This window comes from Bacillus rossius, chromosome 1 (assembly GCF_032445375.1).
Source record: "Bacillus rossius redtenbacheri isolate Brsri chromosome 1, Brsri_v3, whole genome shotgun sequence".
Classification (NCBI taxonomy): domain Eukaryota; kingdom Metazoa; phylum Arthropoda; class Insecta; order Phasmatodea; family Bacillidae; genus Bacillus; species Bacillus rossius.
This window is the reverse complement of record NC_086330.1, coordinates 95797658-95825303: the sequence shown is the minus strand read 5'-3', so window position 1 is coordinate 95825303 and position 27646 is coordinate 95797658. Positions and strand designations below refer to the sequence as shown.

The 27646-nt window shown below is 34.0% G+C and overlaps 2 protein-coding genes across 4 annotated transcripts in view; both read left to right on the top strand.

Annotated features, from left to right (window-relative positions):
• LOC134540437 (DNA topoisomerase 2) overlaps positions 1–27646 on the top strand; it is a 132864-nt gene that overhangs the window by 25511 nt on the left and 79707 nt on the right. For all 3 annotated transcript variants that reach the window (XM_063383190.1, XM_063383207.1, XM_063383199.1), the window contains exons 7-8: positions 2804–3043; positions 12574–12676. In XM_063383190.1, coding sequence (XP_063239260.1) covers positions 2804–3043; positions 12574–12676 — 343 coding nt within the window. The remainder of the gene's footprint in view (positions 1–2803; positions 3044–12573; positions 12677–27646) is intronic.
• On the top strand, positions 15045–27645 carry LOC134540454 (uncharacterized). Its single transcript, XM_063383220.1, has 2 exons — positions 15045–15897; positions 18629–27645. The coding sequence occupies exons 1-2, from the start codon at positions 15732–15734 to the stop codon at positions 20239–20241; spliced, it is 1779 nt and encodes a 592-aa protein (XP_063239290.1). The 5' UTR covers positions 15045–15731; the 3' UTR covers positions 20242–27645.

Here is a 27646-nt window from a genome sequence, read left to right as displayed (position 1 = left end):
TGTAAATATGACGTCTTCGTGCGTGTTCGGCAATGTTCATTTTACAACAAAGAAATATTGTGGAAAGACAGTTGGCAGCCGTGAATTTCCAAACATTACATCCGAAATGTTCTTAACATTTTCTGTTTGTAAACGTAAACAATCGTTCTGAAAAGAGCTGTGATATTTTAGTAAAATATTTCCGTTAAAAATCTGAAATTATATTACCGTAAATGTTAACACGCGATTGTACACAAAGTACAAATATGAATTGTGAAATAAAAGGTTGCCATTTTGAGATGCTTCAACATTCACATTTTTACTCAAGAACAAATATTTTAATTTTCAACTTTAAACAATTGTGAATTACTGCAATATTGGGTGGATTTATCGTTTTCCCCATGCGAGGTAACAAAGTTTTAGTTAATATAAAAAATCGTGAACATTTTGTTTAACAAAGTTTCTATGTAGCTTTCAGCTTGGAACTAATGTTTGCGGTGCTGATGTCTTGGGTGCGAAAATAAGGCGACTTCCAATTTTCTCATTTCTCGTTTATGTAAAAATGGTCGCCTTATATTCGGACCAATATTTACATCAAATATAAAATAGATAACAATTATTAAATATTATTATATATGAAATAAAAATTCATGTCCTCAATAACTCTTAAAAATACTAAGTGAATTTTTTTTTGTGGTTTCATTCACAGAAAATATCTTGTATAAACTAAATATATGAAAACCCACCATTGTTCAGTGCTGTAACATATAAAAAATATATATATTACAACTATTTGACTTCGAAACTATTCACATTCTATTCGAAAATTTTACTATTCGATTCGAAAATATTTGACCATTAAAATCCACTATTCGCACACCCCTATTTCCAGCCGTTCTGTAATGGCACAAAAAAAACTTTTTATGTTGCGTATAGAGTTTAATTTATTTCATTTGTAGATAGGAATCCACAAAAAAAACACATGTTAAAGTGGCGAAGGAATTGGATATAGTCATTTCCACTCTAAACCCTATCATTGTGAATTGTGAGGCAGATTTACAGAAATGTGGCAGTGTGTCTGTAAAGACAAAGAAAATTGTAGCTGGAAGCACCACGAAGTTAAAGGAAAATAGTTGTCTTGGTTTCAGTTGATTCAAGATTCGAGTGTACCCATCAGTGGATTTTACATGAAATTAGTTTATATTGCTTGATATGATCATTGGTAAAAAATTCAAACACTGACAAGTGCCTAATTGATATTTTCAAATAAGTGGATAGGTTATTTCCATATTAATTTCCTAATTTTTTTGGAAGTTTTCTGGTCAACATAGTTTTTTCTTCACTTGAAAAAATAACACATTTTTTGTCACGTCAAGAAATAAAGAAAATTACCATAACACCTGGTAAAATATAAAATGTGTAGTATCTTCCCTTGTAAACAAAGCAGTGGCTCCTGCTTCTAAACCAAATAACCCAAGAACCAAAGATAAATAAACAAGATGTACAACTCCACGTTGTAGGCACAGCACAAAGAACATGGACAAAGGCCAAAGTATTGCATTTGAGGTTTTGATAAATAATATTGATTTGTGCTGTGGTAGAAAAAAATACGTTCTAAATATTGAAATACTCTATTTTATTTTGTTTTCAATATATTACAAACAGCGTGATGTTTTAAAAAATGGCATTGATCATCTAGTGAAAATAGCTATATTTCACGCCAAATTTTGTGTTTCAGCAAAAATGTTTAAATTTCAAGGAAAACTCATAGAATAGGTGAATTTTGTCATTTTTTACTAATTTTGTGGTTCACAAAATTTTGGGATCCCTACTTATAATTAGTGACCCTGAAAAACTAAATAAAATTGATCAAAATTGGTGTTAAAATAATGCAAGTGTGGTGCAAAAACTCATTACTAAAATATAAAAGCTGTTCTTTTTTATGTTGCATCAAGTAATTAAAGATAAGTAACATAAAGCCTGGTATAATATAAAAAGCTTAAGCTTCTCTTGTAAACAAAGTCATTGCTCCCGCTTCTAAACCAAATAATCAAAGATATAATAAAAAAGCTGTATAACGCCACGTTGTAAACACAGCACAAAGAGCATGGACGAAGGCCAAAGTATTGCGTTTGTGGGGTCATAAATAATATTTATTTGTGCTGTGGTATAAAAAAATGTGTTCAAAATATTGAATTACTCTTACTGAAATTTGTTTCCTGTGTTATACATCTATGAACAACGGTGTTACGTTTTCAGAAATGGCGTCGATCATCTTATGAAAATGTCTTTATTTAATGCCAAACTTTGTGTTTCGTCAAAAATGTTTAAATTTAGCAAAAAAAGGCAAATTTCGTTAATTTTCTTTAAATTCACTGTTCACAAAATTTCGTGGTCCTTACTTATAATGTGTTCCTGATTGTAGTGTTTTTTTTCCCTCTTGCCCCCTTGAAAAACATTAAAACAGGATTCTGCTGTACTGGCAAACTGAGTATTGACACATCTTAGTGGCTTATAATAAAATGCTTTGTTCAATGAATAATTATGCATAGTATTACAATTAAATGTTTCTGCAAAAGCTTGTTTCTTGTTTCAAATGGCCCAACACTAAAATTATGGGCTGGTCTTGCTTGAAAGTTCAGAACATATTCTAATTATGTTTTTATTTGTTATGTGACCTTCACATTTTTTAATGTCTTCTCACTTAAATCTTCTCCTAAATTGTGAAAGTATAAAAAGAATATTTATTTGAACACTTTTCTGACCAATAGTGTAAGCTTATGATATTTGTGGTGAACTGTGACATTTAATTTCATGTCCGCAGGGTGGACGACATGTGGACTACGTCGCAGACATGATTACGAAAAATCTTGTGGAAGCCTTCAAGAAGAAGAACAAGACAGGGTTTCAAATTAAACCTAACAATGTGAAGAGTCATATGTGGCTCTTCATAAATTGCTTGATTGTGAATCCCACGTTTGATTCGCAGACAAAGGAGAACATGACTCTGCAGCTCAAGAACTTTGGTTCCAAGTGCGAGTTGTCCCCCAAGTTCTTAACTCAGGTATGCATGGAAAATTTGGTGTTGGAATTTTCATTTGGTTTTCTGTGTTAAGTTAAATTATTTTTTGTATTTACCAACCTAGTAACTAGACACCAATTACAGTATTTGTCAAAATGAGGAATATCTAGCAAATTCATGAGTATTTGCCTGGAATATAGATGGAAAAACCGATAGAAACAGTCACAGTGATGGACTTCCTCCTGTGAGTGAAGAAGTTGCATGCTAGAACATTGAGTGAAAGTGTGGGCCACAATTGCATGGTAGCCACATGTCCTTGAATCCTTGATAAGCTGGTTTGGCCCTTGAATTTTATCTCTCGTCGGAAAATCTGGAAATGTGCTTGAAATTTGGCTTGAGTTCTTGAATTTTATTGTTTTGTGAAGTATTTTGATCCGTAGAGCGAATAAATAATATAAAATCTGTGTTTTGGTCTCGGCCATACCTCCGTAATAGGCAATGATTGAGGTATCAATTTGTGTGCGATGTGTGTATCTTTGTTAAAGTATCAAAACATGTGTGTCCACAAATTGAGGTGTTGACAACTATTTTAAGGTTAATGGTTTATAATTGAATATTTAGTGACTTAATATTTGTATCTAATGTGTTAATATCAATATTTAGATACAGTTTTACCAGATTATTAATTTTTTAAATTCCAATAAAACAGCACACAATCATTGACTTCCTGACCAGTTATTTTTACCTTTTATGTTTGAAGACTGCTGTGATTGGGCACACTCCATGGCAAGCATCTTGCTCTTCTGACCTGACACACACTCCTTGTCATCGCACATTCTTCATCCCAAATATTCCATTTCCTGATCGTTCTCACTACTATATAGTTTTTCCTCCTTTCAGTTCTCCTTCTCTCCTTAAAAACTTTCCTAGAGTTCTCCCTGTACTTCTAGGCTTTCCTTTCACAACCTGTTACCCTACATTTCCCTACCCTCCATCCCTCTTAGTACCATCTTTAGAAAAAATTGGATCTTAAATCTCAAGCACTGAGCGTAGTGTGGAGAACTGTACATCAACAATGTTTATATCATCATGCATATCATACAATCCTAGTAAATAATGTTTATGCTTTGAATTATTTTCATCATTTACTGAACCTCAAAAACTAGTGATGTGCGAGTCTCGGCATCATCGAGAACGAGTCGAGACAGAAATTTTCTCGATCTCGTCTCGAGATAATTTTTTTGGCTCGGAATTTTCGAGAATTTTTTAAACAAGAAATAGGTTAGGTAATATAATATATTGAGGCAGCATTTTGCGTTGCGTGTTGAAATAATTAACATATCTTCAACGTAACGTAGATCGAATAAAATAAAATATACTTGTTACGATAGTATACACGATAAATTATTAAAAAGTTAAAAACTAACAACTTCCGTTCACAAGTCACTACATGAAACGGTAAACGTAAACAATGAATTGTGCTGTGGTTATCACATTAAATTACAGAAGAAAATGATTATTTTCCGTTAATAAAACCAACATTAAAGTTAAAAATAAATCATTTTCGTTATCAATATCAAGTATCAACGTAAATCGTTACGGTAAAAAATAAAAATATAAACATGACTGCAGAATTCTTCCGCGATTGCATTTTGTTTTATGGCCTTATGTTATACACACGGCCAGCAGTATATAACAAGCAACATGATGTTTAAATTGCGGTCCGTATCGATAGTGACATATCGATAGTGGTGAATGTTCAGACTTTCATGATCAAGTACCGTCCATGGCTCAAGGAAACTGTATAGACTATGGAATCAATAACGTATGTTTACAATTACATACGACAGTAGGCAAATAAACTGTTGAGTGTAAAGGTAAAGTTGTAGTTGCAATTGCAGTTGTGGATACTTGATAAAATTATTGAATAATTATTAGGGACCCGGGAATTTCTTGAATAGCACTTGCCAAATTTCTTGAGTGAGGAAAGCAAAAATTCTTGAGTAAAATTACCAATATTCTTGTGTAAAATGCAAATTTCTTGAGTACCAACGTATACAAGATCAAAATTAATTTAAAAGGCTGTTTAAATTTGCTGCATAAAAGCTTACATATATCTAATTTTAAATTAATTTAAAAAAAAAATTAAAACCAATTTTAAACCAGTGTTCATGCGCATTAAGGTAATTCACATTTTTACAAGAAAATTAATAAAATAATGTAGCTTAGGTAAGACACTGCTCACTCAAAATGAATACACACATGTAAACAGTAAATAATGAGTGTTTTTAAGATTAATTTCTTGTAAATAGGTATACTTAAATGACAACTTCCAGAACCTCATATGCATAGGAAGACAGAAGTTCAAGGTTGTTGGACTTAGATTTGTTCTCCTGCCCTTCCAGTCGCTTTACAAACTAATCACTGTCAGAAAAATCCTGAAGGGCTGCCCATCCAAGGGGCAACAATTCAGACAACCTTTCAAAAACACTACTGTCAGAAAAATCCTGATGCGCTGCCCTTCCAAGGGGCAAGTTTTCAGGATTATTTTAACATTTAAAGAAACATGTTTTCTGAAATTTGATGGGCTGCCCTTCCAGTCGCTGTACGAACACACCATTGCCAGAAAAATCCTGAAGGGCTGCCCTTCCAAGGGGCAACAATTCAGCTCCCCCCTTGTTGGCACTTTCCTTCACTTCATCACTGAAGACACCTTCACCAAAAATTTGCAGTCTCCTCCTCACAAACTGGAGTTTTGGATAGACTTCTGAAACCATAGGCTTAGAATTAGTTTCCAAGCTTACCAAGAATGGTTTAATGAGGGAACTGACTGATTTCACAAAGAGTGATTGTACATGCAGCATGCCGAGTTCCTCTTCGCCAAGGGTCTGTAGATGAGATGAACCACCATTGAAATTGTTCTCCCTTGCTGTCTCTGACCGCAGAAAAGCAAACAAGATCGCCCAGTTATCAGAAAGCCATTCAACTGCTGTCAACCAGGAGTTCCATCTGGTTACAACAGGAATAGGGAAAAATCCAGCACTAGAGCCTTCCTGTTGCAAAAACTGCTGGAAAGCATAACGTTTCTTCCTGGCATTTAAAAATATCTGCTTCACTGATATTACAACTTGGTTCAATTCTGAAAGACTGTTTTTCATTAGGACTCCAAGAAGATTCACTTTATGGGCCCAGCACTGCACTTGCACAACTGAATCGGGCAACAATATGGAACGCCCATCAAAACAAGATTTCATGTAAGAAGCTGCATCACTTAGAAATGCCACCACCTGATCGTAGCCAACCTCCATATCTTGGAAGGCATCAGAAATAGCTCTAGCATATGTCCTGCCATTTACAGCTTCTAATGAAGTCACAGCAGCAACATTCTGTTGTTGAGAGTCACAAGGCTCAACTGTAGAGAGCAAAACAACATAAATTGCTCTCCCAAACGTGTAGTTTCATCTGACATTATGGCAACCCTCTTTTCTTTCAGTGCTGTAACCACTTCGTCCTTCATAATTTTGCTAAATGTGGCAGGTAATCTCGGCGTAAGGTATCACTGCTAGGCAGGTCTCCACCAACAACTATTTGTTTTTTCACCCACTTCCTGCTTTATCAAGTGGTATGTTTGCAATACCATCATTTCAACTGTGGATGTGATGAAGTCCATTTTAGTAACCTAAAAGTAAAACATGGACTTAGTATATATATATTTTTTTAACAGAAATATACAACTCTAAGCTTTACCAAAAGGAAATGCAGGTTTATTTAAACTGTGCTTTAGCACTGAGTAGCAAAATTATGTAGCTGGCAGCTTTATTGTAAACTCCCAATAATTATCCGTGTTAATTTTGACCCCGTCGTTGCCCGGGTAATTGAAATCCTGTAAAAAAAAAAAAAAAAAAAAAAAAAAAAACAGAGGGTAATTTGTTTCACGGTAAGAGCCGCCCTCGAATTAGTGTCTCGGCTTAAAAAAATAGGGCACTGCCTCGCCATGTGGTCTTTCTCCGTCTGCTGGCGACGCGGCAGTCAACCACTCCTTCAATGTTTCTTGTATTTATTTTTCCTACAACTCGGCGGCAAGTTAATCTTTACAGTTCCGTGTCGCACGAGAAAAACGATATTGTTTGCATAATGAAAACCTGTCGTGATATAGGTACTCGTGAAGATTTCCTTCACGTAGGTTGCTCGTTCACGGTCATTTACAACATTATTTGGAAGAGAGAAAGTTAACACTACGCAAGATATGATTGTGCTGACAATGCACACATAAATTCAGGCAAGGTTTACACCCCCCCCCCCCCCCCTTCATTTTCCCAACCCTAGTCATTCGTCCAGCCGAATGCCAGCCAGACACGTCACTCGCCAGGCGCCTGCCGTGTTGCTGGGCCGAGCGGAAAGTAACACGTGAAACAAACAAACAGAAGATGAAGATGAGGGGGGTGGGTGAGTAGAAGTAAGGGTATCCCCCTCTGGTTTAAAGAGTGACAAATGTGACATCTGAAAGGGAGGACGGAACAAAGGGTCAGACCAAACAGCTTTCTGACACAGAAACAGAGTGGTTAAAAATATTGAAGGGCCAAATGAAGAAATACGTCGGAGCGATGTCATTTTTTTACAGCTTCAGAATAACTATTAATTAATCTAAATTCAAGCACGGATAACCCAAAAATCGGATATTCCGGGCCCGGATAACCGAGAGTTTACTGTAGCTACTTGTGTTCCTGAAGTGACGTACTTTTTTTTATAAAACAATAAAAAATAAAAAGGATTTGTTAATGGTTCTGTGATATACATTTCCAATAATGGTGAAAGATAATGCATGCCAGCATTATATCGTGTAACACTACCGTACCTTCGCTTCCTTGGCGCCTTCGACAGCTTCAAACATCGTTTTCTGCCGTTTTCCTTTCTTGACGGCTTCAGCGTGATTATTACTTCGTATGTGTTTCTTCACACCGTCGGAAGTTTCCCACGCCACTGTTTTATTGCAAAAACGGCATATTATAATATTTTGAGATTTAACCATTCCATCTTGGGGAAACTGTTTCACTCTTTCGTCAATGTTTATTTTGGGCGGCATATCCGCATATATAAACGAACGTTACGAATATGTGTCCACCCTACGACTATTCAAACCTGACTGGACCCAGCTGGCACTATGCCTGCTCCCCTTTAACACTGTTACACTCACTGTTCATCTTCCGCCGCTGCCTTCCCCCCTTCCACCCACCCGGCTATTGCAACCTGCTATTGTTGACGGATAAGTAGTAAACAACCGTCTCACGCTCGCACAAACTTTTTTTTGTCATGGATCCGAAAAATTTGCGTATAATCTTGAATACATACAGAAATTCGTGGGTACTACCGAATTTTAACCAATTCGCGAGTATTTCTTGATTCTAAAAACATTCTAAATCATTTTTATAATGGATTTAATATTTTTAACAACATTTTTAATGGTTTTAACATTTTTCGCGAATTTCCCGGGTCCCTAATAATTATGTATGTTTGTCAGATTATTGAGTTTTACTTTTTTGGATCATATTATCCTGTTAACTAAAGTACAGATTTCTCGATCTCGACTCGATTCTCGAGAATTTTTAAATTGCTTTCTCGATCTCGTCTCGAATTCAAAAAAGTCTTTCTCGCACATGCCTATCAAAAACACTTCATTGGTCTTTGGAATCCGTGAAATATCCTTGAATTTATAAATCGTAAATTTGTGGCCATCCTGAAATTTGCGATCTTGAGAAATGGTTAGAGACCTGCATGTGTGTTTTTATTTTATAGCATAACGTGGTGTTATTTTTAGTTAAAAGTGTTTTTATTTTTCAGCTGAAAGTGATGTTATTCACCGTGATTACTTTGTACATTCACTTTAAATTTTTCAAAAATATTTATATCTTTATTTTCAAAATTAATACCAATGATATAATGTGATTTATAAAGCACTACAGCTCATTGCTAAAGAAGCAGTAAGAGTAATGCAGTGCTGTGTAGAATTATATCTACATATGATACAATAATAATGGGAAACTATACATTTTTAAAAGAATGGAAAATTTGTGTCTTGGAGATTTTATTTGGTTGAAGGCAAACTTAACTATGTGTGATGAAACCAAATACTGAAGTTATTTTTAAAGCTTTTTTGAATGTAATTCAATGAAATTATTATTTATCTTGTTATTTTAGGCTTAGTGTACAAGTAAAACCTCTATCTATAGTATTTCAGGGAACCAACTTACAATTAAGTTGTGTGCAGGCAAGCATGTGTAGCCTTTGCTTTAGGGTAGAACTAACATCAAAAAAGTGGTGTGTGCAGAAATAAAAATACCTAACTTTAGAGGTTAGCAGGATCATAAATACCTTAGATCATATGCTAAATAAACACCAGCAGGTAGTACTAACAATAATAGTGCAGGTTGCTCTCTTTTATATATACTTTATATTAGTTGTGTGTGTTTTTTTCTTGGGCAGTGTAATATTTTTTCTTAATGTCTGACTTACATAATTACCTACGACATACCTGAAATACCACAACATTAAAAAAAGTAATGCCTCGCTTAATGTTTATAAGAAAACACATAAAAATAAGTGAAAATAGTTTTATCGCTACTTCTCACGAGAAGAAACTTGTCAAATTTGGCGGAAGTACGTCAGTTTTGTATTCATTAATGGCTACATTTTCAATAACAAAAATCTTCTTGGTTACAATATTTAAGTCACTAATATTTTGTCATAATGGGTATCCTGCTGTTTTAACACAATAAGAAAAATTTTTTTTTATCATATCTTGTGAACCTCCGAAAATCAGTTTTCTAACGGTGCCAGCGGGTCATAAACAGAGCTTAAATGATTATTGTGGGGAGCCATTGTCATTTATCGTTGATCAGATTGTGTATTTCTTTTTTCATTATCTGTAAGGGAAAAAAAATTGAAATTTATATTATAAAATTAAAAGTAAGTTAATATAATTTTAGAAGAAATAAGGTTAAATATTTTAACCCAGACAGTTTACAGCATAATTATTAGTACCTTAAGCTTAAAGCTATACAAACTAGGCTTTTTGTAGTTTGTGGTGGTTGGTTAAAATGCCTTAATTTTTTTATGGTGCTTGGCCCATATAAAAAAAGAGAATGACCTAATACTAACTTTAGTGGCAGTTGGTTGTACACAGTACCCTCTTTTATTGCATAGTCGCACTCGCATAAGCGTCGCACCCATACTTTAGGCTGTCAAAATTGGGATGAAAAAAACTTATCGCGTAAACGTCGCATGCTGTTTTTGGTCCCGCTGTTAGATGCCGAGCTCTTTGTGTAGGTATCTTTTCCTTATAAAACAATGTATTTTAATGTAGAAATCTAATATTTATTTGGACATTACAACTTGCTTATTTAATTAATGGAAATACGTAGTAGTCTGACGTGTAAATTTTCTTATAAAGATGTTTTTAAATGTTATTTCCTTTATCTAATCGTCTGCGTCGCCGGGGTGTACCGGTGTAGGTATCTTTTCTGTATAAAACGATGTATTTTAAAGTAGAAAGCTAATATTTATTCGGACATTACCACTTACTTATTTAATTAATTGAAATACGAAGTTGTCTTTGTTTAAATTTTCTTTTAAAGAGGTTTTTAAACGTTATAACCTTTATCTGATCGTCTGTGTCGCCGTGGTGTACTGTTTATAATCATGTAGCCAGCGCTAGTTGGCATCATTCTTGTTTGGTTTTATTGCTGTCCGTATAGAGCGCCCGCACGTAGTCGAATATCAATATCTCGCCGATTGCATGCAACGCGTGCTCTCTGTCAAGTGCCGAGTTAACTACTAAAGTTAACTAAAAAGGTGGGGTGTCCTAGTTAAATGATTCCTTACTGGTCGGTCATATCCTATTTTTTTTTTGTTGCCAGCTTTTGAATTTGAACCATATAGTACCGCAAATCCGAATATAGGTGTCAAGGCACAGTTATAAAATAATCTACAACAAAAATACGTCACTAATTAAGGTGGTGAAATATGTTTAACCATAGATGTTTGTGTTATGATGTAAAGTTTCTAATACATATCTTTGTTTATACAGATTACATAATAAAGGAACAAAATATTTTGGTGAATGGTAATAGGACAGTACCAGTGTTGAATATTTAAAATTTACAACTTTTCCTCCAGTATTTTTCTTTGTATCTTTGTACACCAATGCCTCACTTAGCACGTCTTCATATTGTGTGAATTCATTTAGCGTGATGTTAATTTTATTGCCACAGTCTTGAATAACACGTCTGTAAATTTCAGTTAGCATGAAATTGCCACAGGCAAAAAAAAATTCAGGCATGACGCCACAAAGTCTGTTTTATCCCGGTAAACAACAGATATACTGTGGTATACAGTTAGCCTTACGAGGGGGGAAGAGATGTGTACGTGGGTATGACTAGGCTATCAGCTGTTGTACAAACATCAGCTATGGCAAGTTCGGTTGCGGCTATGGAGTGTAAAGGACCAAATGTTATTACATCCACGCGTTTGCCGCCATGCCGTACCGTTGTGTTCTGGCCACAGACCGGGCCATGATGAACTTCAGTCTAGCACGCACAAAACAAAGCAAGATCTGCCTATTCGTCTGCCGGTAACTGTACGTGCGCAAGCACCTGCAGTAGGAATCATAGTGGAATCATGGCTTCTAAGTGAGAGCATAATGCATCATGTTCGAGTATTTGAGATGCAGAATGTCATGAAGGCCACACTTACGTTGGTTACACTTTAGTTATAAGCAAGTCAACTGTGCACTCAATTGTACAAAACAAGGACTCTATCAAACGTTTAAATAAGTCTGATGCTGTTGGTTGTACTAGCGGGAATATATTTACATTAGATACTGGAACAGAAATGAATAAATGATTCACATGGAAAAGGTTGTTCAATGAATGTTGCAATGAAAAAAAAAATCATGGGCGTGACAGGATTGGTATGAACCAAGCATTGATAAACAAATAAGAACTTGAATTTTTAAAAACCATTAAAATGTATATATATCAGAACAGTAACATCAGTTTCACTGCCAGTAAAGATTGGTTTGGAAAGTTTGTGGAAAGGTATGTGACATGATTTGAAGGTCACGCCTGGGCGGGTAAGTCAACCAGTCGACTTAACAAAAATACCTAGCGTTACTTGGTGTCGTATTTGACATACAAAGTATTCAATGGTAGGCTTATAAATATAAATGATGTGACATATTTATCTTTTATTTTAATTTTACGTATTTATATTATGTAAAGAATAGTTCTCTACATATTTTGAAACACATTATGTAAATTAGCCTTGCTATATGGAGACCAATGCTTCAGAATACACAATTACGGATAACACAAAACAATTTTAGGAATGCATTAGTCCTGCTAAGTGAGAGATTGGTGAAGCTTTTGAATATTAAAGATTGATGATATATGAGGGTTTAATTTTTATTTGCTGGGAAGACAGTCTGGCTGAAAATACCTTTTTACAGAAAATATTTTGCAAGGGAGTCCCCTTGAATATGAACAGCATGTTGGTTAGTGTTATGTTAATGTTGACAGGTTGCGAAGAGTGCCATATTGGATGCAGTGACATACTGGGCTAATTCCAAGGCACAGACCCAGCTGCAGAAAACAAGTGGAAAGAAGCAGAGCAAGTTAAAAGGTATCTTTTACCATGGTCATTTGTATTTGTAGTTTATTTAGCCTGTCACTGTTAATGGGATTGTTACTAAAATTTGAATAATAAAGGTATTATTAACCGAAAAACTATGTTTTAAGGAAAACCTTGTAATTATTTTAAAGTTTTCAGCAAATTTCATGCATATGGGCCTGAACCGCCCCATATCGGTTACCCTCAGGCCGTAGGTTCCGCAGGGACCCCCCTGTGAATCCTACAGATTGTGCCCCTGACATAGTTAGAAAATTGCATTTCTCCCCTTCATTTACTGCTATCCAAATTTTCAATTTCAAACATAATTTTTTTTTTTTACTTTTATTTATGAAGCAGCTGTTTAACCTAAATCCAAGAAATTAATTAGTTTGGTTTTAGCGACTGCATTTTTCGTGGATTATTGCTTTAAGAGTATTTAGGAGCATTAATTACTATGGTGAGTAATAACAATTACTAGATTCAATTTATGGTGTTTTAAGAAAAAATTTAATTTCAGGGAAATTCTGTAGTCACGCTGTCTTAATTATTTACCCTTAGAGCTATTAGATTTAGAAATATTAATTTTTTTCTTAAAACTAGGGATGGGTCGATTCGATTCTCCGATTCCTCGATACCACCGATTATTATAAAATTTGGGTACTCAGTATCGGGTACTAAAAAAGGGCAAGGTAGGTTAGGTATCAGTTAAGTTAAGCAGTAATATATTTTTGTCTGAGCTTTTCTTACATATTTTAATATATCTTACCTGCCGTATGCGCATAAAATTCCTAATAATGCTCATTATTATTAAATATTAATTTTATACGGAAAAAATAAAAACAATGTTACCGGACATGTTTAACCTCTAATTAAAACTCCACGATCGAAAAACATTATTCCTCACTCATGTATTAGACGTAAATAAATTGTAAAAAGACTAATTAATTTTATTTACAGTTAAGAAACGTCCATTGTTTTTTGTGAAGAAAGTGATGGTTATGAAACGAGATCATATCACGTGTTGTCACCATTTTAGTTGTGATCCATTCAAGGATGATGGCCTCCACAAAACCTCTGGTGCCCATAAAACATAAAGTCAAGTCGAAACGTATAGATTCGTTACGTACGGGACAAATTGTATAATGAAAGCAACAATTGATTTTAAAGAATTCTCTGGCCATACCGCAAACAGAGACTCGTGTTTATTACTTGCAAAGGAAAACAGTAATTCACCATCGTGCTATTGAGGTTACTGTGAATTGTTTTGCATATGCACAAATATTGTTTTGCTAAAACTATTTTCAAGTGTTTTGCTAGTTTGTTAGTAAAACGAATGTTCGCCGACTGTTGTTTCAAATTACGTGGCGAATGGTCTGACATTGTATCAACATGTCTAAAGTTTGGGAACATTTTTGCATCAATAGTGAAAATGAAAAATATGTAATTTGTAATCATATTAGTGCGCAAATTTCACGGGGCGGTACTTCCAAATCTACAACCAATTTAATGAAGCATTTGAAATCCCGGCACATATTACTACCAGAAAAAACAGAATGTTTGAAGAAAAACAAACAGCACTGTCACGAACCAAGTCAAAAGGTACCACAGAAAAAAGTAGTGCTACCTTTGAACCCATTTTGAACAAAGATGTTATGTTATCGTTGTTATCGCCTGTTAAAGAATCCTGTCTAAATGTTGAAAAAATTTTGTGCACAGCCTAGTACTAGCAAACAAACTTTATGTGAAGATGCTTCTTCACTGGTAGTTGAAAAAAAAACCTGAACATTTAATCCTAAGTTTATAATTTTTCTTTACGCATGTTATTATCATTACGTAACGCATTCAATTCTTAAGTAGTTTTAATTATGTGACCATAATTACCAGGAATCTAAAACTGGAATGACTCGGAATCGAGAATCTAAATTTAGGAATCTGTACCGGTATTGGAATCGATAAAAATGTGTACTCAACCCATCCCTACTTAAACCAAACTTTCCCCTTTTACAACTCTTAGCGATGGAATCTCACAAAATGGTTAAAAAATATGTGGTTTTTTTTATTCTTACTGCGAAATAATTTACGTCTTTATTAGTTTGAGATACAATTTCTTAAAATAAATGAAAACTTACCCTATTTAAACAGCCTTAAAAATGAATTTTATTAATTAAAAAAACAAATACAGTACCTAACCACATACAAGTTGTATCTTACCTCTAGTTCTTATTGAATCTGAAGTGTTCATTTTTTGTTTTAAAACCATACTTACCATTTTTACATTTCTTAGGGGTTGAATTTTGCAAAATGTGAAAATTGTTGGTAGTTTTCGGATATATTTTTGAAGATTTAATTATTTATCTTAAGACCATGTGAACCCCTTATTCACTCATTTAGAAATGGAATTCTTTAATTATATATAGCCTAGTGTTTTAACATTTTAAGTTAGCCAAAACCTTACTAATAATAAATAAAAATTGGTTGTGTGTAAAGTCGGTTTACGGACGATAGTTTAACGTGACGTCATAACTAAACATTGATGAAATGATTGCATACTTTTATAAATAAAATTGAATCATTTTTATTTTAATAATAAAACAGGGTTCCCACGCTCCTTGAAAGTCCTTGAAAAGTGCTTGAAATATTTTGAAGTAATTAAGGGCCCTTAGAAGTGCTTGAAAAAACTTTTAGGTGCTTGAAAGTGCTTGATAAAGTTTACACTGTAAGTTATAATTACGTTGTACATATTTATTTAGGACAAGTTTTTAGTGTGGCACCGTAATTTAATTCTACGATAACTTATTTATGGTATGTTCAAATAGTTGTCATTTTTACATTGAATAATGCCTCGTTTTTCGACGGCATACGATAAGATATCTTCTATGCACTATTTTTATCGGCAGTTATGGTGTCATCAGTGTTTTTGTTCTGACAAATGACGATCACTTTCATTTGCGACAAATGACGATCACTTTCATTTGCTTTGTGTCCAGATTGTAGAGCATTACTCTATGATTGTCCGTTGCTGCAGCCATGTTGGAATTTGCAGTTTGTTGACTTCGTTCTCGTAAAAATGCCGGGAGGGAAGTGTGTTTTTAGTGATGCGTGGCTCGCAAACGATATTTATTCATTATGGTTAGTGAAAGTGCCTGAAAAAAATAAAGCAAGATGTTCGTTTTGTTCAAAAAATTTTGACATAAGTAGCATGGGTGAAGCTGCTTTGAAATGTCATATTAAAGGTAAGTCATATTTTTATTTGATCCATTATGAATTTTCTGGTTTGTTACAAATTATGTACTGAATTGCTGCATTTGTAATTTTTTTTATTGAAAATCGGTAAATTGGCTTAAAGTTGGTGTTTAGTCTACTCCGATTATCTGTGTTGCGGATTAACCATGCCATATTTCACTTTCACAAACCGTTAAAACAAAAATAACTTTTTTTTTTCCGTGCGCGCACAATGGCAACGGAACTTTGTAGCATTTAATATAATGTAATGAATTAGTAATGCAACTTAATATGATGAATCCACCAACAATAATTTTCTCTTTCCTCAGTTGCTATCAGCTTCCTTCATTCTATAATTTCCGAAAATGCCCAAATGTTCAGTAAATGTTTGTATTCAGCCATTCTGCGCTGCCTATCAGCAGCTCTAGAGAGAAAATCTAGAAGCTTCCGGGATAGTTTATACTTTGATACTAAGATGCGCTGGGATGGAAAACACACATTTAATAAACAACAGTCTGGAATTAATTTAACAGATTAAATAATATTTATAATAATAGAAAATGTTAAGTAATTTTTTGTTTTTTAAATTCTCATTAGAACTGAAATATAGGAGGGGTTGAGGGGTGACGTGTGTGCCCCCGACTGCACCACGCCCCCACCACGCCCATCCTCCACTGGCTCACTCAAGTCCCCGCGGCCGCGACGGCAGAGACATAGAGGGGAGTACAGAGGACGAAGAGACCACAGATGTAAGCTCCAGAGGGTGTGGAGGCGGACAGAGAGAGGGCGGAACACCTTCCTGGTGAGGACGGGGAGGGAGTGGAATGGGCTGGGGGAGGAAATGGTGGAGGTCAGGGATGGGAGGGAGCTGAGGAGAAAGCTGATGGAGAGGGGGGGGGGGAGAGGGGAGTGAGTGGGAGTTCTTGCCACCGGGTGAAAGCCCAATTGCAGGTTAATAAGTAATATCAATAACTTTATTATTTTGTAACTCAGAAATGTTGGTAATGCATACATGAAAAAAAGTATGACAATATATTACCGTATTTAGCTTAATATTGTTCATGAAATTTAAATTTAATATAAGTTTGATTAATCCGTAAATGTTTAACATATTTTAAAATGTTTCTTTTGGTATATTTAACTGTACTTCTAATGTATTTATATACGTATTTATTAGTACTGTAAAGTAATTTTAACGGGAGTAGTGTGTTGATTAACATAGTAGCCAGCAAGCGCACTTACCTGTTCGTAAAACGAGTTATTTTTATAAAAATTCTCCCTTATGCAAAATAAGTAGGTATGTAACTAACACAGTTTTGACTAGCGCTATGTATTATTGAAAGAAATTAGGGTGTTAATTTAAGGGCTCGATGTTATCAAGGACATCGTCAAGGGGGGTAGGGAGGGGCAGCTGCCTTCCTCTAGAGGAATTAAATTATTTTACTTATTCCATTCCAAGTATTCAGTCTGCACTGCTATAGTCTACTGTTGAAGCATGGCTCTATACAGTGAAACCTCATTAATAAAAACAATGTTAATACAAAACTCTCATTTTACAGAGTGTTTTCACAGTCCCTAGAAATTACATAGGAGTTACAGTGCTAAAGTAAATTGTTATACAAATATGTTTTTGTTCCAAGGGTAAACATTTACTTGTAGTAAAGGATGATTAATACAAAATAAACAGTGTGAAGTTTCAACTAAAATAATACTAATGCCATTTATTTAATTCATCTTAGAAATTTTATTCCTCCAAATGAACTGAAATTGTACTGTACAATCCCTAAAAATAGTACATTCTGTGCAGTATAACTCTGTGTGTAACATTTAACACAATTTGAATTTGATTTAGATATCGCATAAAATTAGATTTTTATTTAGATATCACATAAAAAAAATTAGATTTTGTAATATTTTGGTTATTGCAATTTGACAACAGTATGGTCCCTTTAAGTTTGTATTATTGAGGTTTGACTGTACATCAACTCGCCCCCCCCCCCCCCCCCCACCCAGGCCATCTACCGGCGACGCTCTTGGATGTTATAGTGTTTAAGATATTTGGGTTACTAACATTTTAGTCATTTTTTGTGACATTGCTGCTTTTAACCGCCTTTTTCTGTTATCTGTGTATTCCTTGCCAATCATCTCAGATACTCGCGAGTGTATAATGTAGTCGGATGCATGCCGGCTTAGGATGCAAGGGTTCTGGGTTCAATTCCCGGGTAAGGCTTTGGTGTACGTAATTTGAACATTGAATGTGGCAGATTTGACTTTTTGGACATTGGCGTAAAGCTGTAGGCCACATAATAAGTAAAAAAATATTACAGTATTTGTATCGCACACAACATTTTGAAAGTAATTTACCAAAATAATTCAAAAATGAGTAGTTAAGAACATTCTAGGTAGAACATTCTAGGTTTTTAGGTCGTGAATAGCTAAGAATTGATTTTGTTCCTCTTCAATGGGACAAAATGTGAGATGCAAATAACACAAAACTAAAACCAAAGTAAGTTGAAACATGTCCTCAGATTTTAATTTGTGCTTTCATCAATGTTTACCCACGTATTTTTGGTAAATTACTTGCAAATTCTCTACATAACCCTACTTTTTAATGGAATGCACATTTTAAGAAAAATTATGTTATACAGAGGAAGTGCCTGACTGGTTGGCTTAGTTTTCTTAGGACACATTGTTTTGTGATAGTAAATCATAATTATACATATCCTGTTCCATCTCTTTCAGGTAAAAAACATGCTGCTTTCACTGATGCTGCAACAAAATCACTTGGATTGACACAGTTCTTTGGTGTTGAAAACTCCAGCACAGTAAATGTCAAAGCTGAAGAGAATAAAATTAGGCCAGCTTCTGCTTCAGTTGTAGACAGCTGTCATGTTACAAGTGTTAGTAGTTGTAGTAGCAGTTCCAGTCCTTCAGTATCTTCACATTTCAGTGGAACAGATGTTATGAATGCTGAAATAAGATGGGCTTTGAAATGTGCAACCATTCATTACTCACTTAATTTGTGCGAAGGACTTCCAGAACTATTCAAGAATATGTTTCCTGATAGCAGTATTGCGAAACAGTTTTCATGTAGTGCCACAAAATGTGCATATATGATATGCTTTGGACTTGCACCACACTTCAAGGCTGCTATCTTCAAGACTGCCAATGAAGTGGAACACTATTGCCTGTTGTTTGATGAGAGCTTAAATCTTTCTAATCAAAAGAAGCAAATGGACATACACATCAGATTGTGGGACCCAAACAGCGATGAGGTAGTTACAAGGTTTTTCACATCTGTATTTATGGGACATTCCAGCGCAGAAGTAACCCTATCAGCTTTGCAAGAAGCAACAGAAAAGTTGAATCACTCAAAACTGCTTAACTTGTCAATGGATGGTCCAGCTGTGAACTGGAAGCTATTTAATATTCTGCAAGCTGAATTAAAAAAGGATTTTGGTTGCACCTTAATAGATGTAGGCAGTTGCACTCTTCACACTTTGAATAATTGCTTCAAACATGGCAGTAGATCTACATCTTGGGATATTGACAGTTTTTTGGTGAGCATATACTGGCTTTTTAAAGATTCTCCAGCTCGCAGGGAAGATTATTTGAATCTTTCTGTAAACAAAAAACTCCCCTCTAAGTTTTGCAAACATCGTTGGTTGGAAAATGTTCCAGCAGCCGAAAGAGCACTCGAAATTTGGGACGACTTGAAGAAATATGTCGGAGAAGTTGACAAGGGACATCTTACAAAAATTAAATGTAAGTCTTACCTTATTGTTAAGGAGGCATGTCAGGATGTTTTGATGCCAGCAAAGTTGAACATTTTCCTTTCGGTCGTCAAACTGTTACAACCTTTTCTTACGAAGTATCAAAGTGACAAACCACTCTTGCCTTTCTTAGCTGAAGATCTAAGAAATATGATTGTTAGTTGCTTGCAGAGTTTCAATATTATGAGGAATGAGTACATTTCGAAATTATCTTCACCATACCAGGTTTCACTCTTTGACTTTAAAGACAGAAAGTGTCTTTTAAGTTCATGCAAAGTTAACTTGGGGTTCATTGCTGATAGACTAGTCAAAGAACTTGTTCACAAAAGGGAAGTTTCAGAAAAAGAGGTACTAGAACTCAGACATGAAACACAGAATTTCATTTTCTTGATGCTTGAAAACCTAGTGGTAAAATCCCCAATCAAGTATGCCTTCGTTCGAAGCCTTTCGTGTCTTGATCCAAGATTTATGCTAACCGATAGCCACAGCTGCTACAAGAAGATGAAGCAGATTTTGTCAATTATTGTAAAGGCTAAACAACTTCAGGAAAAGATGTGTGATGAAATCCTGTTGGAGTATTAAGAATTGCTCCGATATGCTCATGAAAACAAAACAGCATTTAGTGACTTTTCCCCTGATGTGTCTCAAATTGATGTTTTCTTTCGCAATTACCTTGGTGGTGAGAAAAAGTTTGTGAAACTGTGGCCAGTTATAAAAATGCTTTTAATTTTTTCACATGGCCAAGCAGCTGTAGAGCGAGGGTTTTCTGTTAATCGCCATATAGAAGTGGAAAATCTAAAGGAAGATTCGTATGCAGCAAAGAGATTAACCATTGAAGAGGTCAGAAAATGTGGCGGTGTTACAAATGTTCATCTAACAAGAGAGTTGCGGGCTTCTGTTGCAGCAGCTCGTCAGAAGTCATACTTGGAAGAGGAACGCAAGAAAAAATCTAATGCGCTGGAAAAGAAACGTAGTCTTCAGTTAAGTGAGGAGTTAGAAGTTCATAAAACAAAGAAGATTCGACTACAACAAACAATAGACAGTCTCCAAAAATATGCCGATGAACTTGCTGAGCAGGCAGAAAAAACTGAAAATGTGAACTTGATTATCCAGTCAAACAGTTTTAGAAAGACAGCTAAAGAAAAGTTACTTGAAATTAAAAAGATAGAAAAGAAAATTCAAGAAGTATCTGAAAACATGAGGAGAGTAAAATAATCAAAATTGTTATATTTTGTTGTGCTATATTAAATATTAATATCATGAACCTTTGAAAGATGTACTGTAAACTGTCTAATATGAGTACATTCCTATTTTCTAGTAGTAATGAGTAAAAAGTGCATTAATATTATTATCTTGATATGCAACCTGTAATTATATGTGCGTGTAGATGTAAAACTATGCAGTAACTTAGCATGTTGTAAATTATGCAGTTGATAAATATTTGATATTGCATCATTGGTATGTATTTTTGCCACACTCTTAAACATAGCATTGTTATGAACAGGAATTCTGTAATAATGGGACTGTCAAGGTTATAGTATTTGAAGTTAGGAATTCCATGAGTGCTAATTCAATATTCTTAAATTTAAATTCCTACCAAATACCTACCTAACCAAATGCCTACCTAAATAACTTACTATAATAATTGTGAACCAGTTCGGTATAATGTTAAACTCAGCCAATTTGCAATGTTACTGTCCCTCCGATAAGCTTTTATCTTTTTGTTTATAAGTAATAGAAGGAAAAAAAAAACAATTTTGCACATGTTCATAATATAACTACAAGTACTAAAATTATTTCATAATATTTAAGTCCTTGAAATTTTGGAAAAAGTCCTTGAAAGTGCTTGAAAAGTGCTTAAATTTTTTCATCAAAAAGGAGTGGGAACCATGTAAAAGAATAAATACTTGAAATTATACTAGTAATCAGATTTTTAAAATGCAAGAATAATTAACCTTTATTACCGAAATTGTTGTTGTAATAAGCAATGAAAACCACATTAACTTTTCACTTCACTTTATAACCAGTCGACGAAACAGTTCACGTGTAGATGACTTGTAATTAATTTTAAAAACTGGCGTTTAGCTATAAAGTTTAAATATAATTATGAACAAGTTTTCATATAAATAAGCTGTAATAAAATACCTATCATCAATTATATGAATCACCATAATTTTTTATTCAATTGTAACATAACAAGTTTTCATATAAATAAACTGTAATCAAATATCTAACATAACCTAAATACTTGAAATTATACTAGTAATAAGATTTTAAAATGCAAGAATAATTAACCTTTATTGCCGATATTGTTCTTGTAATAAGCAGTGAAAACCACGTGTAAGAATAATTAACCTTTATTGCTGATATTGTTGTATGTAGTAATAAGCAGTGAAAACCACATTAACTTTTCACTTCACTTTATAACCAGTCGACGAAACAGTTCACGTGTAGATGTAAGTTGTGTGCTGCCGCTGTCTTTCTTCTCGGACGCATAGGCCAATCGAGTGGAAGAGAGAGAGATGCGGCGCAAGCGTACAATGAGTGTAACGGGACACAGCGTAACAGAACAATGTGCATAATGGGACACTTTTTCATGCGTGCAGCCAGCGTTCATCGATTTATTAGATGTTTTCACGTCAATAATATTTTAAAAAAAACTAAAAAAAAACATGCTTTTTTGTTGTATGAACTAAAAAGTAAAAAAAAATAATAATTTAAGTAATTTGTTCAATAGCAATAGAATAAACTACAACTCTAACGTAATTGTTTTAATAAGATAAAAATCAAGTGATAAACAAGACAATTTTAATGGAAAAAAACCATGGGTAGATATCAGTTGTCTTTTCTTCTAGTATTGGCTATTCTTAGGACCGAGTCAGTGTAAGAACCAAGAGTACTCCACACATTTTTTCCTTCATTAAAATTATTTTTATTACTTGATTCTTATTTTAACCTTATATAAAAAAAAATTCATTATACAGAGTTGTGGTTTGTTATATATCACTGTTGAATACATTTCTTAAATTTAAATATTTTTTACTTTTTAGTTCATATTGAAATAATTTTTTTTATAAATTTCCTGAAATGCACAACAAAATCAATTATCAATGTCCTGGAAATTTGGGGGGCAATGGGCTTCTCCCCCCTCCCCACCCTTCCCACAAGGGATTGTGATAGTGTCCAAAGGCCTCGGAAGCAAGTCAAAATCAATGTTCAATTTTCCAGACTTTCGAAAAATCAGGGGGCAAATGACCTCTCCTGAAGGGATGGAGGAGGGCGAAGGGTGTGGTCTCTGAATGGATCAGAAACACTCCCACTTGGAGGTTACCTTCTGGGGCAAATTACCCCGGGCAAATTTCCCATGTTACTCTTGCCTCATGGATAGACAAAAAGCATGGTTATTGCCCGTAGCTTGAAAGGAGTGGTTTTTTGCCCTTCTGACCTCCCACCCTCCTTTCTTTCTTCAAGTCATAGTCACAAAATTATTGTATTGTCTTCTGGACTACATATACTTGCAAAGTTTCAAATTGATACAAAATTAGAAGTAGTTTAAAATGAATTTCCAAGATTTCATTATATAGATAGTTACAAATGATGCTTTTTAAGTGTGTTAAAAAAGGTTCATCAAAATCAATCAAGTAGTTTTAGAGTGGTGACAGAACAGACAGACAAACAGAAAAAAAATATTGAAAATATATTTTTGAGTTTCAAATAATGTTAGCCATTTCAATTTTTTTTTTTTCCAAAATATCATTTAGAATAATAGTCTATTTTTTGACTGACATGTTGTGCACTTATATAATAAAATCATAAGTAATAACTAAAAAGCATGTCAAAAATATAACTACTAATGTGCCATCATTATGTAAAAATGTGTTGCTAATGAGATGCAAAATCAAACATTTTTTTTTTTTCAATTTGTTTAGTTTTCCAATTTGGAACAAAATTAATGCAAAATAGATTACATTAATTGAATTTACCATAGTAAAATACAGAATTTTTATAATTTAATGTAAGTTTTATCAATAGAGACCAGATTATATGTAGGTAATTGCATATGCATTCGCATATTTAGCCAATTTTTGTTAGCTATTGCATATTTTGCCTAAAATCTTGTGATGATGCATATTTTTGCTATATTTGCAATATTTCTGGGTAGGATAGTTAATGATTGATAATGAACAAATGAAATCTTACGTTGTAGCTGGCCTTATCGATTATCTGCACAGTCCTTCGAGCGCACTTAGCAGCCGCCCATCTATTGGTTTGGTAGGATAATATTACTCGAGGTTAGTCACATCAGTCAATGGTTTTCAGAATACAAACCTCTGGGGTTTGTTTTCATTAGTTCAACTGTTCACAGTTTGGAATATAACCGTACACCACTATCACTAGGCAATTAAATCACGCACATTATTGTTGACACACTCTCATTGCATTTGTGTAGTGTATTATTTGTGTGTGAAAAGTTTTAAGTGTACCATGCAACCCAAAAAAAAATAAAAATTATTTTTCGTGGATAGCTGACTATCCTAAAATATTTAGATACGACAGAAGTGTTTTATATTATCGAGTTTGCAAGAAAAATATTCAGTGTGCAAAAAAAAATTCATATTGACCAGCATGTCAAGACAAGTCTTATTGTCGCAGGATTGCAAAAGACAGGCCTAAAACAACAACTTATAACAGCGGGAAGTAGCAGTATATAACAGCGGGAAGTAGCAGTAATTCTACTTCAGAAGGCAAAAAAAAAAATCTATTTAATATGGATTTATGTGAAGCATTGTTTGCGAGTAATATTCCTCTTCATAGACTTACAAATTCTACATTCAAAAATTTTCTGCAAAAATATTACTTGAATCAAAATATACCAGACGAATCAACTTTGCATAAACATTACATACCAACAATTTACCTAAATGTTGTGGAAGAAATACGTAAATAACTCCAGGATAACATTATTTGGATTTCAGCTGATGAAACTACCAATAGTTATGGCCGCTACATTGCTAATTTAATTGTGGTTCATTTAGACTAGAGCCTTCTGCTTCCTATCTGGTGGCCTACAAAGAACTTGAAAAAAAAAAGTCATTCAACAATCGCCAGATTTGTGAATGAGGGTATTAAAAAAATATTTCCTGAAGCTTCTGCAGATGAGAGAGAGTTTATATTTCTCTCAGATACTGCTCTCTATATGATCAAGGCAGCCAAAGCCCTTCAAGTATTTTATTACAATTTGATTCATGTGACGTGCTTCGCTCATAGAGTACATCGACTCTGAGGAAGTATGATCCACATTTGGAAATGTAAACAAACTGATTTAACGATTCTGGTATTAAAAAACATGTTGCAGTAATTAGCACACACTTTCCCCATGTACCTGCGAGTATTAAAAAGCTTGAAACTCAAGGTTTAACGTTGACTGAATCAATTCAGTTAATGAATAAAATCTGTCAAATGAACTCCACATTGCCAGATGTGTTCCCTTGTAAACTTATAAAGAAAAGTTTGAAAACATTTTGAGCAAAATCCCAGACTTTGAACCTTTGTGTCAAATTGATAGTTTTATTATGGAATGGGTGAACATTTGCCAGAAACAATAAGTGCATAGCACCAAAATTACTGCCCAGTTACCTCAGTGAATGTGGAACAGTCTTTTTATACTTATAAATATTTTGAATGATCGAAGGCACAATTTTAGTAATGAACATTTGGAACAATACCTGATTGTTAATGTCTACAAGAATACAAAATTTTAAATAATTTTTAATTTACTGTCGATAGCTTACTAATTATATGTGATTTTGAAGAAAAAAATGTTAAGACTACTATTTTTTTATTATTATTATTTAATGTTGCATATTTCAAGCTTTTTATGTTGCATATAATCCAGTCTCTATTTATCAAATTATAGATCGTTTTCATGTTTTTAGTTACATGTCTTTGCTAAATGCAGGGACTGGAAGTAACGCGCTACTAGTAACAACGTTATTTGTAACAGTTACTTTTTATGGTAACGATCGTGGTAACGCAATATATTAAGTTTTCAGTAACTGTAACTGAATTACATTTTTCTGCCTTAAAGTAACGATAATTGTCGTTACTTCTTGCGTTACATTTTTTTAATGTATTTCTTATTGAACGAACAACGCTTTGTTGATTTTTTCAATCCCAGAACGAAAATCCCGACAAGCATATTATTTGCGATGGTATTGCTTGTACTTGTAAAACTGTTGTTGGCTAGCCTGCGCTCGTATTTTGATTGTTATTTATTTAATATTTGCGACATGCGGGTTTACTGCTGTGCTGTTTAATTAATTAACCTACCTGTGCACATGCGCGAAAGCAATGACCGAATCTAATGAAGCGAGAAGCCGAGAAAGCAGTCCAGAATTTTCGTTGCCGTGGCCTTCATATTCTAATTTTTTCGAAGTTATGTTGAGTGATAAAAATAACCTTATTGTGAAGTGCTTGTTGTGTGGTTCTGCGAACAGTTTTGTAGTGTGAACTAATTACTCAATGTAGTTTAAGACCTATTTAAAATTTTTCAGTTTAAATAAACATATATCTTTACTAAACACAATATGTTTTATTAGCTTTTAATTATAACAGTATTACGTATCACATTTTAGTTTTTCACAAAGTAACTGTTAAAGTAACTTACAGTTACTTTTCTCAGAACTGTAACTGTAACTGGTTTATTTTCAGTAGTGTAACTTGTAGTTGTAACAGGGTTACATTTTCAATGGAGTATTTGTAACTGTAACCGAGTTACTTTTTGAAAGTAACTTTCCGGTCCCTGGCTAAATGGTAAACTTGCATTTCAATGTTATATGATGTATTGACATGCTTTGCTAATGTATTTCAGTTTTATCGCCATTCGCCATATAATCTTGTCTCTACCTATTATTAAAATCACAGTATAACCTCCTTTTTTTTTTTTTACAAGGTACCAAGGAAAAATGATGTGAAAATCAGGAAAATGTAAAAAGAGTGAAGCATTAAAAAAAAATTATTCTCACCATTATGGAAACAATAAGAAAATTTACACTACACTAAATGAAGTATCAGAGATGTTTACTTTTTATATATTAACTATAACTTTATTACCTCACCTGGTGAAAACAATAAATGCATACAATCTTGCACTAGATAAACAATGAATTGTTTTAAGTTGGACATGAAAATTTCGGTTCTTGATTAAGAGAGTGAATGTTGAAGCATCTCAAAATGTCTACTTTTCAAGTATTTCTTACACACTTAATTTGTGTAACCGCATGTTTACATTTTATTAATTTTAAGTATTTTTCAGAAATAATTCTATTAAACACAACTACTTTCACAACAATATTTTACATGTTGGGACAGAAAAAGGTATAAAGGTGTCTGTTGCAATGTTTGGAAAATCGGTGGTGCCAATTGTTTTCCAAAATATTTTTGTCATAAAATGAACATTCCCTTAAATTAACAAAGATGCCATATTTACAGGAATTTGGTATGTTTCGTTAAAACTTATATTGAGGGCACAGTAATCCACTATTTGTTTATGTAAACGCCCCTTTATACTACTTTATTTTCATGCATAGTACATTAAAGTTTAAATCGGGAAAGAGATCACTAGAACTTAATTTTCACGTTCATGTCACCAAAGGTTTGGTTCATGGTTCACCGTGGTGCCATGTATGGTTCACCGTGGTACAAAAAAAAATGTAAGTTGTTTACAATGGCAAACAAAGCTGCAGTCCACAAGCTCACACAGTAACGTATAATAAATGAAGTTCACACTATTCACTTTCAACTTTTTTTGTTCCATATGAACTTTTCTGATGGTTTGCTATTAAATGCATTGCTGTTGCAACGTACATTGAGGCAAATGCTTTCACATAAAGTGGGATAGTAATGCATTGGTTCTTCTGTGTCCTGAATGGAATAAAGGTCATGCTCATGTGTTGTGCTGTGGGTGGACCTGGTTTGTCGTTGTCCC